The sequence below is a fragment of the Fringilla coelebs genome, assembly GCF_963513975.1.
Source record: "Fringilla coelebs genome assembly, chromosome: 8".
Classification (NCBI taxonomy): domain Eukaryota; kingdom Metazoa; phylum Chordata; class Aves; order Passeriformes; family Fringillidae; genus Fringilla; species Fringilla coelebs.
The window spans coordinates 21,161,710-21,176,753 of NC_140066.1; the positions used below are offsets into that span (position 1 = coordinate 21,161,710).

At 37.8% G+C, this 15,044-nt stretch overlaps 1 protein-coding gene across 8 annotated transcripts in view; it reads right to left on the minus strand.

The window, feature by feature from the left end:
- EXOC6 (exocyst complex component 6) overlaps positions 1–15,044 on the minus strand; it is a gene marked incomplete at both ends in the record, with an annotated part of 86,451 nt that overhangs the window by 9,861 nt on the left and 61,546 nt on the right. For all 8 annotated transcript variants that reach the window (XM_084210394.1, XM_084210392.1, XM_084210391.1 and 5 more), the window contains one exon: positions 14,539–14,612. In XM_084210394.1, the coding sequence (XP_084066520.1) occupies positions 14,539–14,612 (74 nt within the window). The remainder of the gene's footprint in view (positions 1–14,538; positions 14,613–15,044) is intronic.

The window sequence follows — 15,044 nt, forward strand, 5'->3', positions numbered from 1 at the left end:
AGAACACTTACTAAATTGGAAAACAAAACATAAAGGACCAGAATCAGAATCAAAACTGGACAAAGACAAGTCTTGTTTACTCTGAACATTTCTTGGTTGTAAAAGAACAACAGAACTTCTTAAAATGTAAATACCTAAGTCCAGCTCGAAAGAAAAAAAGAGAGTTTGCTAACTGTAGAATAACACCATACCAACCAAACACAATTATCACTTAATCAGTAGGTGTTCATTACTGCTGACAAACATCTTGTTAGCCTGGTTAGCAAGTCTGCCTGCCACTTGCCAAAATATTTTGTTTTATTTAGACCTGGTGACTTATTTTGTGAATGTGGTGAATTTCAGAATCCCCTCTACTGATCACATAACTGGAATAACGCACATTTGTCTTGCATTTCAAAGTGTACATTGCTCTCTTGATCTGCGAATGTCTCCGTGTAGTTTATGCTATTTTTCTGAATTGGTACAACAAATGGATTTTCAAAGTGATGTTATGGGGACTTAGCTATGCAATTCCCATTAGTGTCAATGGGGGTCGCAGGCTAAATTCCTAGACAATGCTTTGAAAACTGAGCCCTGGATTTGCAAAGGAGGGACAGACTGTTAGAAAGGCAGTGTCTTTCAGTTTTTAAGCCACTGCGTTAAAACCTGCCTTTTTCTTTTAAGCGCCATATATTTAGAAATTGTGTCTAAATTTGGGACATTGAAATATTCACAAGAATGAAATAATTTTGTATTTAAATGTTACCATCTGTTTCAAATTTATAAGTGAAATTGTATATGTCACTATCTTGAATGTTGGGATACAATCTTCAACACATTCATAAATGTACAATGTATAATGTTATGACAGCTGAACCACTGGGATTTGTTGCTATGCTAAGAGAAAACAGAAGTTATTTGTGTTCATACATCTTTTATAAGAAAAAATCCTTGCAAAGGACAGAATTCTTTCCTAAAATCTGGACCTTGTGGTATACTTTGAGAAATGCCTGGTCTTGTTACATTCATGATTTTTTTTTTATTCTTTGGCACTTCAAATGAACTTAGGCCTGCCTATAAAATAAAATACTTGCTGTTGAAGCCACGTGAACAAGCTTGTTGCTGTTACCATAACCAGAAAAACACTCACAACATATAATTTTTACAAATCCCATTAAAACTTCAAGCAGCCCAAACTGTAACATCAGAAGACACAGAAAAGTAGTTTCTGAGACAAATATAAATAGCTAGGCCCTATGAAACACCCAGTACAGCAACAAGTAATACCTCTTCAAAGAAGATTTGTTTAATTACAGTGAAAATATTTATTATGAAGTGTGTTGTTCTTCATCATTAAAGAATAAGCTAGACTAGTAGCAAAAGAACCATCTTTTGAGTCTAGAAGCAGAGAAGAGTTTGAAAAGCAGGAGCCTGGCAGACAGTCAGGCTCCAGAGGGCACGGGCTTCGGCCAAATTGCTCCTGTCAAGCGTGTTAGTCCGTACACAAAGTCCCCTCAGACAAAGCATAAAACTATGTCAATGGCAAAATTTGTGTGGATTAAAAATTGTGTATTATGCAATGGTCAGGTCATTCACCGTTTTTTCTGGTTTTGAGCTCCTGACACAGAGGTGTACACGCTCAAACAGCACACGGGGTGACAAGTACAGCCCCCCAAACAGGCCATCGGTCTCTCACCTGGACAAGACTTTGAAAACACAATTTCAACTGTTCAAATTATGAAGCACTTAATATAGCAGAGGTAAATCTCAGCTGGCATTTTCACTTGGCTTCTGGTTGTTTTTCTAAACACAGGTTTGCCAGTAGCACTTAAATATTGACATCTACTAAAAAGAAATTCTATAGTTTAGTTTATTTGATCTTTAATTTTCTATAGGCACTTCTTTTTTAATTGCACTAGACTCACAACTTTGCTTTAAACTATTCACTTGTCTATGAAATAACTCATAAAAAGCATATGATGAGGCACACTATCCTAAAGTAAGCTTCTCGGGGATTAAAACTGTAGCATTTGTCTCAATCCTTCCTGAAAAAATCCATCTGAGATGATTCACTATAAAAATGCCATCAAAAAGTTAAAAATCTCAAGTTAAAATTTAACTATCTTCTCTGGTTTAGAGGTAGGTCTAATTAAAATTAATCTAATTTGGTGTAACTAGGATAAAATTCAAACACAAAACAATTCACTTCACTTCCATACTGTGTTCTGGAATTGAACACTCTTGACCCATCTGCCACATTGAATATTTAGCACTAGCCATAGGAGTAACGGCAGATGCCTGCAGTCTTACAGGTGCATATATACACCATACCACAAGAAGTCATGACCTGACAAATGCTGATTCTAACTACTCCAAAACTGTCCTTGTATACACACACATCTAATCTAGACAGCCAGGCTGCTGTTCCCTACAACTAATCATCTGCAGTGCTCTGCCCAAGTATACAACTCCAAGTTTAAACTTCAGGCCAGTTACTTCTGGGATTGAAGGAAAGAGCTTTAGATACACAGCCCTGGCATGCAAATGCAAACTGATGCCTATGGGAAGACAAGTGAGCATGGCACAGCTCCATGGCATCACCTTTGTGCTTACAGAGGAAGGGAAGACTTCAGCTCTTTGTGTGAAACTGCAGCCCAAGAACAGACCCAGGACATCACCAATGCAGGCACTGCTGGGAACTAGGGATTCCCTAGTTGGGGCATTTCCCTCTCCCCACTTTCCAGTCATTTCTTGTCATATTCTTACTTGGAAAAACACCAGAGAAAATTACATCTATGAAATATGCTGAAATTACATTGCTACAGAGATTGATTCAACTTAACAGGGGGATATACAACAGGTCTATAAGGTCTATGAGCCCTCTTGAATCTGCAGCAATTAAACCTCCACAGAAGTCCATGATCTACAGTGTGTACTATGAGTCACATCACTTCCACTGAGATAACCAGAGGTTCTACAGCGGGTAAGAGGAAATAGTTTGGTTCAACACAACAGAGCAATTATTTTTTAATTAACAAATTTCTTTTGCTTTAGTTTCTTTTAGCATCTGTGCATTTCTCAAAAGGGGCACATCTAAAGTAAAAAATTACAGCCACAGTGTGCTATTCTTCTCTTAGGCAGTCATTAAAACACTCAGAATTTTATATACAAGGTGTCTGTTTGAAACACTTCTTCAGGAAGCAGATACAAATACAGCAACTATATTTGTATACTGCTCAATAAAGTATTTCAGCTGATCTTGGGTGCTGAGCTAGAATTCGAGAAAAGCCACTGAAATTCGAGACATAACAGGCCACAAACCAGCATAATTTTGTTGGCATCCAGAAACAAAAATCCAGTGCAATCCATAAGGCACAAATACTTACAGATGTGGCCATCATAAGTTTACTGTAAACAGATAGTTATTTCTTCCAAAGTAGTTCACTTAGGCTATGGCTGCATAACCACCCTTTATAGCAGATGAAGTTACATCCCTTAGGGAAAGCTATGCTAGACCTGAGAACCTCTGGACAAGGAATTCAGCAGTCAGTAGCTCAGGAATGTAAATACAGACAAGTTAAAAGGAAAGCCAAAATCACTAGGAAAAAATTCTCATATTCTTTCATGGACAACCTTCACTTTCCTCTTCAGCTACAAGAAAACATTTACTTCCCTATTTATATCTATCAAATGACTCTCAAAACATTTTAGCAAATACTATAACCCATATAAAATCCTGGTTTTGTTTTATTAACTTGTCTAGATAACTTGATTTAACAAGGCTTCAAAGCCCAGCAAGTTGCAATCTGGATACCTCAAAATTTCCTTTTTTAAATTGGGTTTTTGCAAAAGATCTTTCTCCTCGGGGTGTTGTTTGCAAATATATTAGGAAAAACCCCATTTTGCTTAAAGGCAATAATCCAATACAATTTCTTTTCTAAGAAATACATCTTCAAGAAATTATTCTCCTTAGAAGATGGGGTTTTTTTTCCCTTTTGATCATGCATTTTCTCCTCAATCCTATGGACAGTATTTTCTTTAAATGTTTTATCTAAAAAATTATTTCTTATGATTTCCCTGGAAGACCGAGTAATTACAAATTATTTTATGTCATTTGCAATAATTACTCTTCATATTTTAGCTCCAACAGATCCCAGTACTCATGGAACTTCTGCTGAGTAATGATGGCAAAATTCAGCCTCTAATGCCTCCTGCAATTTGAAAACATCTTCCCCTGATTTTACTTGCCACTTTGAAATGTTATCCCTTTCTAGGGAGTAATCCTGTGCTAGATTCTTTTGCTTCTTAAACGAACATTATTCTCACCCTTTATTGACTGACCAGATCTATTATCACATGTAAGCAGTGTTAATCCTCTAGTAATTAACACCCTTATTAAAGTCATTTTAACTCAAAGAAGTTTAAATTGCATTATTGGTTTTATTTAATTAAGCTATGAGGGCAGTTTTACAGTGTCACTCGAGTTTTCAGCTTGTTCCTTTTCTACCAGTTACACAGGTCCCCCCTGCAGCCACCACATCCTGATACACACAAACCACCACCCCACCCCACACAGTTACCAGGGCATTTCTGTCTAGGAGTTATTCAACATTATTCCATTTCACTGTGAACTCTTTCAACTATTCTGCATATCAATGGATGCAAGACATAGACACTATAGTAAAGATTTGACCATTCCCAGAGCTATCATTTGGATGTGCATTGGAATGACAGTATCACACTCACCCTTCCAGAGGACTCAATATCTTGTTAGTGCCTAAAGAGAAAGAGCCACTTCTGTCCTTTTCATACATTCTAAGTAAGGGCAAACATTTTTCTTTAAACTTCAGACTGGTAAAAAGAAACAGAATCTCAAGGCACTGAGTTGTGCCACTTAAAATGGCCACTTGTTCTGTTACTTTGAGTATGAGTAAGTTTTAAAAGCTTAATAAGTAAGTTTTAAAATTGTGGTTTTGTGTGTCTCCTACTGCATGTTCCTTTCTATGGGAAAATATCTGATGGCCTATGTTGTCTTACAGATCTCAGGTAAGCTACTCAACTGACACATTTGACACAGGGTCAAAAGATGAAAACTGTCTTCTGGTTTAACTGCATCAAGTTACACTGTGCACTCTGGAAGAGTGTGGGCTAATTATGTGTCCTTCTGAACGATTTCCTGGAGGCACGCTACTGAAACTGGGAAAGCTTGAGTTCTCCTGGGAATAAGGCAAGCCCATGGTTTTAGGGACTTTAAACACCATTAACTGTGTACTTAAAGTCCTTTCTTTTCTTTGGATAAAAACATCTCTTCAAATTTCTACTGTTTAAAAAAGAAATGTTCTTACCGGGTCTCAGCATAAACCATGGAAAATTATAAACACAGAAAGAGAAAGGTAAGAATAATAAAGTACATTTAAAGACATAAATTGACTTTTTATCTTTTTTTCACCTCATCCCATATTTTTATGTTCTTCTATTCTCTCCATCATTTAGTGCTTCCATCTACTCATATCTTGATTTATTTCTGCATTTCTGTTATTATTCACTCTTTATTCACACTTTTTGTAATTGCAGGGTCTTTTAAGTTACACCGTTCCTTTGCTACTAATGCTCTAGATAAAGTCCTCTGCAAGGAGGACACAATCTATATCTGAATCTTCCATGAACTTGGTTATTATTCCACCACTCTTTAAAATAGCACAATTTGTGAAAGTATAAATTGCTCCAAACTTGGCACACCGATAAGAGCCATAAATGTTAACATACATGATGAGCTGTGCCTAGGAACGTACTCGTTCCGTCTGTTTACAGTACAACTAGTGCACTTCATTCAGAAACCAGCTGTAACAAACCAGGATGAAATTCAGCGATTCTTCTGCCAGCTATGGGTATCTTTGTATTAACTTCATCTCCCATCTCTTCTTCTGACTGACTGAAGGCAGTCTAGCTAGACAGAGTAAGACTTTTAAATTTGTATTTCTGCAGTTCTAAGACAGCCAACTGCAAATCAGTGTCACATTATGGTACACCCTATATAAACATTTTTGAACATATGATCTTTTTTCCTAAGACACTATGATCCAAATGAATAAACATTCATTAACCACATTTCACCAATTCAAGTCATTGCCCTACTATGTCCATGCAATTCCTTCATTGTTGTTACTGTTCTGAAGCAGAGGAAGAGTCTTATTTTCCTGATGTAAACCATTCCTTTGATTTTACTGGATTTTATATTTGCACCACAGTGACTTCTAAAGATGAGATGGACTTTCTTTTTCACAGAAGAAATTAGCAAAAAGAAAAAAATGGGGTATTCTGTCTGCTGCGATTGACAGATAATTTAGAAAAGGAATGAAACCTAAGTATGTTGATTGATGAAAGTGAAAAAAATACTGAAGGCAAATCTGTAGGGTTAAAGGGTTAGTAGTGCTGCTCAGTACATACTACATACCAGTGGTACCCCAGTTTATATAAGACTGGAGAATGTAAGTGATTTTGGGGCAGAAATTACTTAACACACTAACACAGCTACCAGTTCTGTGGCTCCCCGATGGGAGAGCAGGACTTAGAAGCATTAAGAGAATACAAATAACATGTAACTTGAAGGAAACCAATAATTTTCTTCTCTTATGTTGCTCAATTACCAATGCTTATTCATTACTCATAGGAACCACATACTGCTCACAGAATTCAGAGGAAGTACTGAATTCTGTGGAGTACTGGGGAGATGGGGCTCCGAAACTGAACTCCATCCATCAGTTCAGGGCTACAGAAGGGCCCAGACACAATGGTGGAGATCTTGCAGCAACTGGTTATCAGCAGGACGATAATAGCTTGATCCAATGTAGTCACAAACTTTGGAATCTTTTTTCCTTGCGCGTACATAATTTCTTACATGACAAAGGCAAGGACTGGATGGGAGCAAAACTGCTAGCAGAAGAACAACCAAAGAGAATCTTCATTTCGTTGAATAACTTTCACTTAATTGAATGTATATCAGTGATTTGAAGGGTAAGTGGGATTTTACAAATACAACAGGCACACAGATCAGCTTCTAATTGAAGGAAGATATTTCTTAATTGAGAAATTATCTGGAAGTGAACCTTCTGAAACTTTCCAACAGGTCCTTCTGCAAAAGAATAAAACCTTCTCCAGATAAAGTTTATTGAGTGCCTTCTCTCATAATGTCATTGGAAATGGCTGCTTCACAAAGTGTTCCACAACATGCCAGTTATTAAAGAAATTAAGTGTCATGCCCAAGGAAACAGAAGCCTTTGGGTTCTAACATTACACACAGAGTATTCCAGGGATTTCACTTCAACTACCAAGGATAAAATTAAGGTCTCAGTCTTCTAAGAATTTCCTCTGTAACTATGGGATGAGCTTTCATAAATGGAAAGGTTTTCCAGATATATGAAGTTTTCATCATAACAACAGCTCTGTTGGTTTTGAATTAATTGAGTAACTATTTCTAAACTGTGACTTGCAAAAGTAATGATGACCAAGAAGAGCTTAAAGCTGATTAAATGTGACAGTTGGTAGTATTCAACAGGGATTCAGATATGTCCATCTAAGTAGTCTTGACAGCAGCTTTTGCCAACTTTTTCTTTTCTCTTTTCTCTTTTTTTTTTTTTTCCCTTCATATCTACTTTGATCAACCTCTCCAGTGAAACTTTTAGTGATTTCCATGATGGTACCATTTAGAAGATGAAATTGCCCTGCCCTGCACAGTTCTAAGTGAAGGGTTTCACCCGCACAAATAAGATCAATAAATGTGATTTCCTGTCTTAGTTCCCAAAATTATAAATTCACCTAACAACAAAATAAAATGCCCTAAGTGAGGCTTATGTTCTTATTCAAAGACTGGCATCTGCAGGTCTCCAAGTCAAGCTGTCCAAGTGTTTCCCAAGTTCTGTGTAGTTTCTAAATATATAGTACAGATTTCTTGTTGGCTCATTTAGTTCTTGTGTGTATCTCGTTAAGTGAGAGGAGAACTCAAAAAATTGTATCCCTTAAATTAACTAGCTTAAAGAAACAATAAGGAATTTTCTTTTTTTTTTATAGCTTCCATGATTTAGGTAACTATGCCATTCCTTACTGTTGATGAAGAGATGGCATTCTGCTTACATATTACATCTTTACACCTCACAGCCTTTTGTGCACAATATATTGTACTTTCCATTGCAGAAACTACTAAGGTTTTTGCCACAGATGGAATGGGGTATCTCGTAGTTAAATAACAAAAATGATATACATATGGCATTGATAGAGCTAGTGAAATAACAGCATTTGTACACTGAAGTTTTCAAACCTGTTTTCAAGTATGGCCCCTCATCATTAGTATACCAAGATCTAGAGCAAAAGCCTGGTACATGATCAGCATGTTATTTACACTTCTCTGCTGAAAAAGGGGCATTTACATGAACTGGATACAATCTGTTTTGCACTGAATTTGATGAATGATTTAATGTCCCAAAGACTACACAGGCACCTAACACCCAGCATGTGTGCTTTTAGCTTCTGGCACTTACAGGGTAGGAATACTTACTACCAGGAAATTACTAACTTGCCATTCTGCTTTGATTCTGCAAATCCTTATCAAGATAGTGAATCCAAAGGCATGCTTGTTTTGACCCCCTGCTGCTAATTTCTGTGCATTTGTTTCCCAAGCTTCCTAATTCTTACCAGCTGGCAGGTATAAATCCCATCCCAGTGATGAGCCAGCTTGTTTCTGTGTACAGAGCACTGATTGAGATCTTCCTCACAAATATCTATACACACAGCTTGTGATCTGAGCCTATTGTGATTAACTACAGGCTTTGCAGAACATAGCTGAGAAGGAGAAATCAAAAGAGATTCCATTGGGGAATATAAGTACTTACAAACAAGTTGTCACATTTGTGTGAAGAATTCCTGTTTACTTGGAAAAATATAGTACTATGAAGAAATATTGTGTCTTCCCTTTAAGCCAGATAATGCACATTTTGCTTGCAGTCATACTCAAATAACTTTTGTCATTTTAAACCCAGAGATGCATATGCATGCTACCACTGTATGATGCGAATACATGAGATATTGAACGTCAACTTGTGCCTGTTCTGCTCCCAGTGTGCCTCAAGACCTCCTGCCTTAGAGCCAAGTCAATTTATGGAGAAGGGAAAGTCCAGGAAGAATTGCCTTCCTCCTCCAGCAAAGTGAGGGTCTATGCTCTGAAATCGAGGGAGATGCAACTCCTGCTTTGTTGCTGTCTGAAACTTGAGCTCCTTCCTTTAGCTAAATAAGCAGCATTGCACTGAAAACTAGAGAAGCAGAAATCCCATTACATAGCACCCTGAGGCTGGGCTTCATGTTACAGATGTAACATGCTCCTCTGCTTGTTCAGAGAAGCTGGGGAGTGCATAACAGGGGGAAAGGGATCAGTAAACATTGTGAAAGAGCCTCTGTGAAGATGAAAGTCTCAGCAACCATTTCCCTCAGGAAGCAAAAGATGAAATGCTCTATACTATTTTCTAATTCAAACTGTTGCCTTATGAAAAAAAGTCTTATCTTCAAACTCTGAAGTTTTTAAGACTTACTCCTAAACATACTGTTGGGGATTTCTCCCTCTTGAAAACGCCTGATGTTTTTTCAGTTCAAGACTCTTTCTCAGAACAGAGGTCAGGGTGGGTATACCCCACTAATTTCAAAGCCTAGGCACTCTGTGAGCTGGCAGCTTGTAAAGGAAGCCGGAGAACACCTTGTGAGCCCTCAGCCTCAGAGTTATGGCCAACAGGTTTGGCAACAGGCTGCAATATATTCTCTGAGGTCTACTGAAGGGCTCAAAAGCATTCTCCACAGGGAACACAGATGGCAAGAGCTTTGGCAGGCTGCATGTTTGGGAATCGGAGACAAGCCAGTGTTGAAACATAGTTACTGCCACAGGAAATTAATTCAAATTAAACACTGCAAGCATAACAGTGGGGAAGACTGAACTGTCACCCTGCCTTTAGTGTCAGAAAATCCTGTGCCTCAGATTGAAGCCCAGTGGTCCGTTACACAGTTCCTACCTACAAGGAATTACGTCTGAGTTTATCAGAATGAGAGTGCTATGTCTCAGTAATGAATGGGAAGAAAGAGGAGGACTATATTAAGTAGTAATAACAATTTATATTAAGTAGTAGTAACAATTTCCTCTTTCAAATAAATTTACGTTACATTTTTTGCATGGAACACTACAGTTCCCGAGGTTGGTAATATTTCTCACCAGAAAACACATTCCAATATAAATGGACAAGGAACCAAATAAACTATCAATGATTTGGAATTAGAAGAAAATGAATTATATTTCTAAATATCAGGTATTGATTTGCTGATGGAATACATGTTGTGTACTACCAATAACTTCAGTTCCTAGAAGTGACACATGCTTAAGTACATACATGATAAACAAAAGTCTGACAAAAATGTATCTTATGTTTCTATGATAAATGACTTTCTATACTAATCATATTGATTGTGTCATGACTGTGTCCAATTTAACATTGAGAAAATACAAACAGAAACTGCTGAAAATCTTTCCCTTCACACTTAAGCAGAGCTTATGGACATTGTGGATCACATTGTGGATCAAGCCCTTGGTCTTCCATCTGAAGGACACCACCATCAGACTGTAAACTGTTTGCCATGTGGGTGGAGATACTGCTACTGAGGTTGCTTAACTCTGGAGTTACCAACAGCATACAATTATTTTCACTTGAGACTGCTGCCCGATGCAGGACCAACACTGACAGCAGCTGGAAGGTGTTAACAACGTGTACTGAAGTGCCAAAAGAACACAGATAAGACACAGTTCCCCTCAACCCAGCAAAACAAGGCAATTCCACAAATCATCAAGCTAGATGAGTACTTGTTTGAGATGAGACAGAAGAGGAAGAAGCCTCTAAGCAGTGCTGATGGTGGACAGAAACATCAGGAACAACTTGTCAAGTCACAAGTGAAACAAAGTCAAGCTGTGTTGGCAGCTTAGTTATATCTCTGCAGGAAATAATTTGATTTCAAGAATAGGTATTTGTTAGCACCCAGTTGGTTAAGAATCAGGACATTTGGCCTAGGACAGCAACTGCTGAACTCTCAGCCTACCACAAGGTTATTGTTCTTGTCCACTACATACTACACTCGGTCTCCAAAGAATAACACACAAATTATAATATTCATGTCTTATCCTCACAGTACTTAAGTGTACAGGACATACAAGAAACAGCCTCACATTCCAGAACTGTAACCCTAGTCTTTAGGCACTAAAGAACAGATCATAACCAGGAAAAAACTAATTCAGGTCAGAGCCTGTGCTTCCTCCTCAGAGACGATTCAAGTAAGACAAACGAAGACTTGTTTACTTTAGAAGGTTAATTCCAATTGACCTAGGATCCGAATTAGTAGCAAAATCCCCAAAGTTTATTCTCCCTCATTTGGGGAATAAACTGCCCTATTTACCCAGGTTCCCTGTACAGACAGTAGCAAGAAATGATTGTCAGAGAGCAGTGCAAGTTGCAGAAGAGCTGGGTCATCTCCACAAGATGCCAGAGTCCAGTCTCTGTAAAGCAGCACATGCCACTTTGATAATTGCCTTGCTGAGATGGCCCCTCTCTGGCTTTAAGTGGGGTCAAAGGGTGCACCTAGGTGTGACCTCAGGTCATATGCTAAGACAAGTGGCATAAGGCATGACACAATTACTGCAGCTGCACAGATCCATGAATCTGCTCCAATTTTCTACCTGCTAAACTATCTGGAACTGCAAGTTTCTTTCTAGACGACCAAGTGGGATCAGCTAATCCCACCAAGTCACTTGTGTAAGATGCTGAGATACTGTGGTGATGAAAACAGCACAAAAATCTTTATTGACTAGGGTTTCTTCAGATTACAGAGATCTTTAAAGGCATGTTAAGTATGACAAAAGCCTGAGTGGAGAAGAGTATAAAGAGACAGAGGTGGCTCAAACAAGACACTGGTTAGTGCTTGCTCCTTTGTGACTTCTGTCCTCTTAGAGCTTCCTGCTACTAACTACTGTTGCCTTCTTAGACACAACTCTTTCTCGTGCCAGCTGTTTCTGTTTGCTCTTCTATGTCTGTGGAAGCAAGAAGGAAAGTGGGCTTGCTGGCTGCCTACACACTGTCTTCAGGAAAAGACAGAGGATCAAGAACTGTTAAGTTGAAAATACCTATGGCAATTCTTTTCAAAGCTGCTCCTCCCTACATGGCAATCATTCAGGCGTAGCTCCTCTCTGTCTTCCAAGCTGGCTCCCTGTAAGTGACTTTACTTAGTTAGTAAAACGTGCTATAATATGCCACTGCCCAATCCTCATTAATCTTACCCACTGCACTAGTACAGCACAGAGTGAGTAGCTGTTGTTGAGATAACTGGCTTCCATTAGCAACCATGTGATTGGCAGGACGATAAAGTCTTTTCCCTTGCAGGTCAGCTGCTTTTTAAGAAGAGGGCAATCCTGCTGATCCATCTTTTAGCTACAGTCTCTCACTGAGTCCCAAATCTCCTGCCTTTTAGCTTTGATACGGTTCAAGCTTTCCCCCTTGTATCAGCCCCTACCTGTCATCAGCTCCTCTGTACCAAACAGCCAATATCAGGAGTTTGACCTCAGGGCACAGTCCGGGTGGGCAGGTAAAACCTGACCACTGGACCTACTTCCTTATCTTTCATATCCTGCAATTCATGAAGAAGTATCAAATTCAAACTAAAAAACAGAAGCATGACCTTTTATAAGAACCTTCTGAAAAAGGCTCTGTTGCCTTTCTAAGTATTCTTGAAAAGAACTGTCATCTACCCTATTAAGACAGAAATGCATCACAAATAAGGAGAAGAGGGAAAGCACTGAAAATCCTTACTAAATGGTAGAAGTTTTTGATGTGTGCTTGAAATAGCTTTTGGTGATGCACACAAAAATATAGTAAAAACCAAACCAAACATGCTAGAACTGTTCTACATCTGCAAGCTCCAGTTGCAACCCAATAGAGAGTTGCTCAAACTCTTCCTGTTTATAAAGTATATGAAGTCAATCAAATTCACATGACCTACAGAGCAGCCTCTGTAAAGCGCTTGGGAGATTTCTAAATATAATTGCTACCATAAATGAAGAGCTGTCATAAACAACATCATACCTATTTAAGAGACATAGTCCCCAGTTACTGCTTAAAACATATGATAATCTTTATTTCCTGTAGCAAGTTTGTACACACCCTGCCCTCTTGCATAAATGAAAATCATGTTTTCCCTTGAAATAAACATAGGCTCTGCAAGGACTCCACTTAGGTGGATGACAGAAATGGTGCCAAAATCTCAACATCCTTTCCCTTCAAAAGAAATGATCTAAGTACAAATTGGAAGATGTTTAGTCTCTTTTAACACTGACAATAAAAACAGAGTTAAAAGAGAATCCAAAAGAGGAAGGCTGCTAGTCAAGGCAAGACTTGTGGCATGAACAAGTCTTGGAACCATAATCCTGAATCCTTCTCACATAGTACACACTTACCCACTGTAGATATTGTTCATTATTGTATTACTGTGAGAATGTAACAGACAACCCTACCTTTTAACTTTTTGATTTAAAAAAAACTTTATTAAGTCCTTTCTAACTACCAGGAGAAATCAAAATACTTTTGCCTCAAGAATCTTCCCTTCTGAAATGCCCTTTAATAATCTTGTTGTGAAAAACCTACTAAATTATTAAAAGCAAAAATATTCTTACTATATAGATAATTTGGTATTTGGTACAGAATTCTTTCTACTTTCTCTTATTTTTTAATGACTTTGATAGGCTCATAATGGCACTGAAAAATATCACCAACATCTGAAGAAGGGGAAAGATCCTCCATGTGCAGTAAATGATTCATTTCACTATTTAAATGATACTTACACTTACAATTTTGTGAAAGAATAAATCCTTTGTAAAAACTAACTTCAAGCATGAAAAGGCCTTGAAGATGCTTTATTATAGTGGTTATAATGTCCAAATTTACAAAGATTTTAGTATATTTTAGTGCTTCCAATATTACAGCATTTAAAATATAATTAAATGAAATTTTATGTAAAATAAAGATCACCCGGTTGGAATAAAGCTGCTTTCCAACAATTTCAAAGAATTCTACGTAACAAATTCAGGAAAGGAAATGTTAAGTAATATGATGTCTGATTCTGCTATGCAGAGAGTAGTTTTGTAGACAGGAGCAAATGTTCAGAATGGAATCGGACCAGCACACAGCAGGAGGACACATACACTCTTGCAAAAAGGCATCACAGGATCTTCACAAAATTGTCAGGACCAAAATTCAATCCAATATTCCTGCAACAGTACTACCAGTAGCACAGTGCCCCCTAACCACACAGTGGAGAAACAGTTTTATACTAAATTACAGGGAATAGTGCCACTAACAACACTTCAAATAACTGCTTTTCACAACTAATTACATGGGAATGCAAAACCATGAAAGGTTCTTGAATTTAATAACTTCAGCATTGGTCAGAAGGGGAAATTAGAAGGATAAAAAACACCAACTAGTGTCTTACTTGTCTGAGATCGATGAAAGCTAACTGCAGGGTGTCTCCCTGGAATCCTGGCACAGGCTCAGAACTAGCAAACACTGCAAAAAAAAGGTTAAAATATTACGGATGTAGATTTTTTTTTTTCCTAGCAGAAAAATCAAGCTCTATGCAATATAAATGCTAGGTAGCATAGTTTCATAGGAATAGTTTAACAACTCACAGTGATTAAAACCAAACAAACCAACAAACAACCTTTTGAAAGTTTTTTCAATAATCCTAAAGAATAATACTTTTAGGAGTATTATTAGAAATTTTGCTTAAAGTTCTAACCCAGTAGTAATGCTATGACCAGAGAAACCAAGATATTTTTTAGCCTGAGGTGCATGATTACTGAAGAATTTCAAAATAATACCAATTCCATGGCTGTCAATGTATTTTCAGACATCTGCCTTTGTTACAGAAAACCTTCACCTCCAGCCAAACATCATTAAAGGACAAACACTAAGGCGGGAGTTGGTTTCATGTGTAGA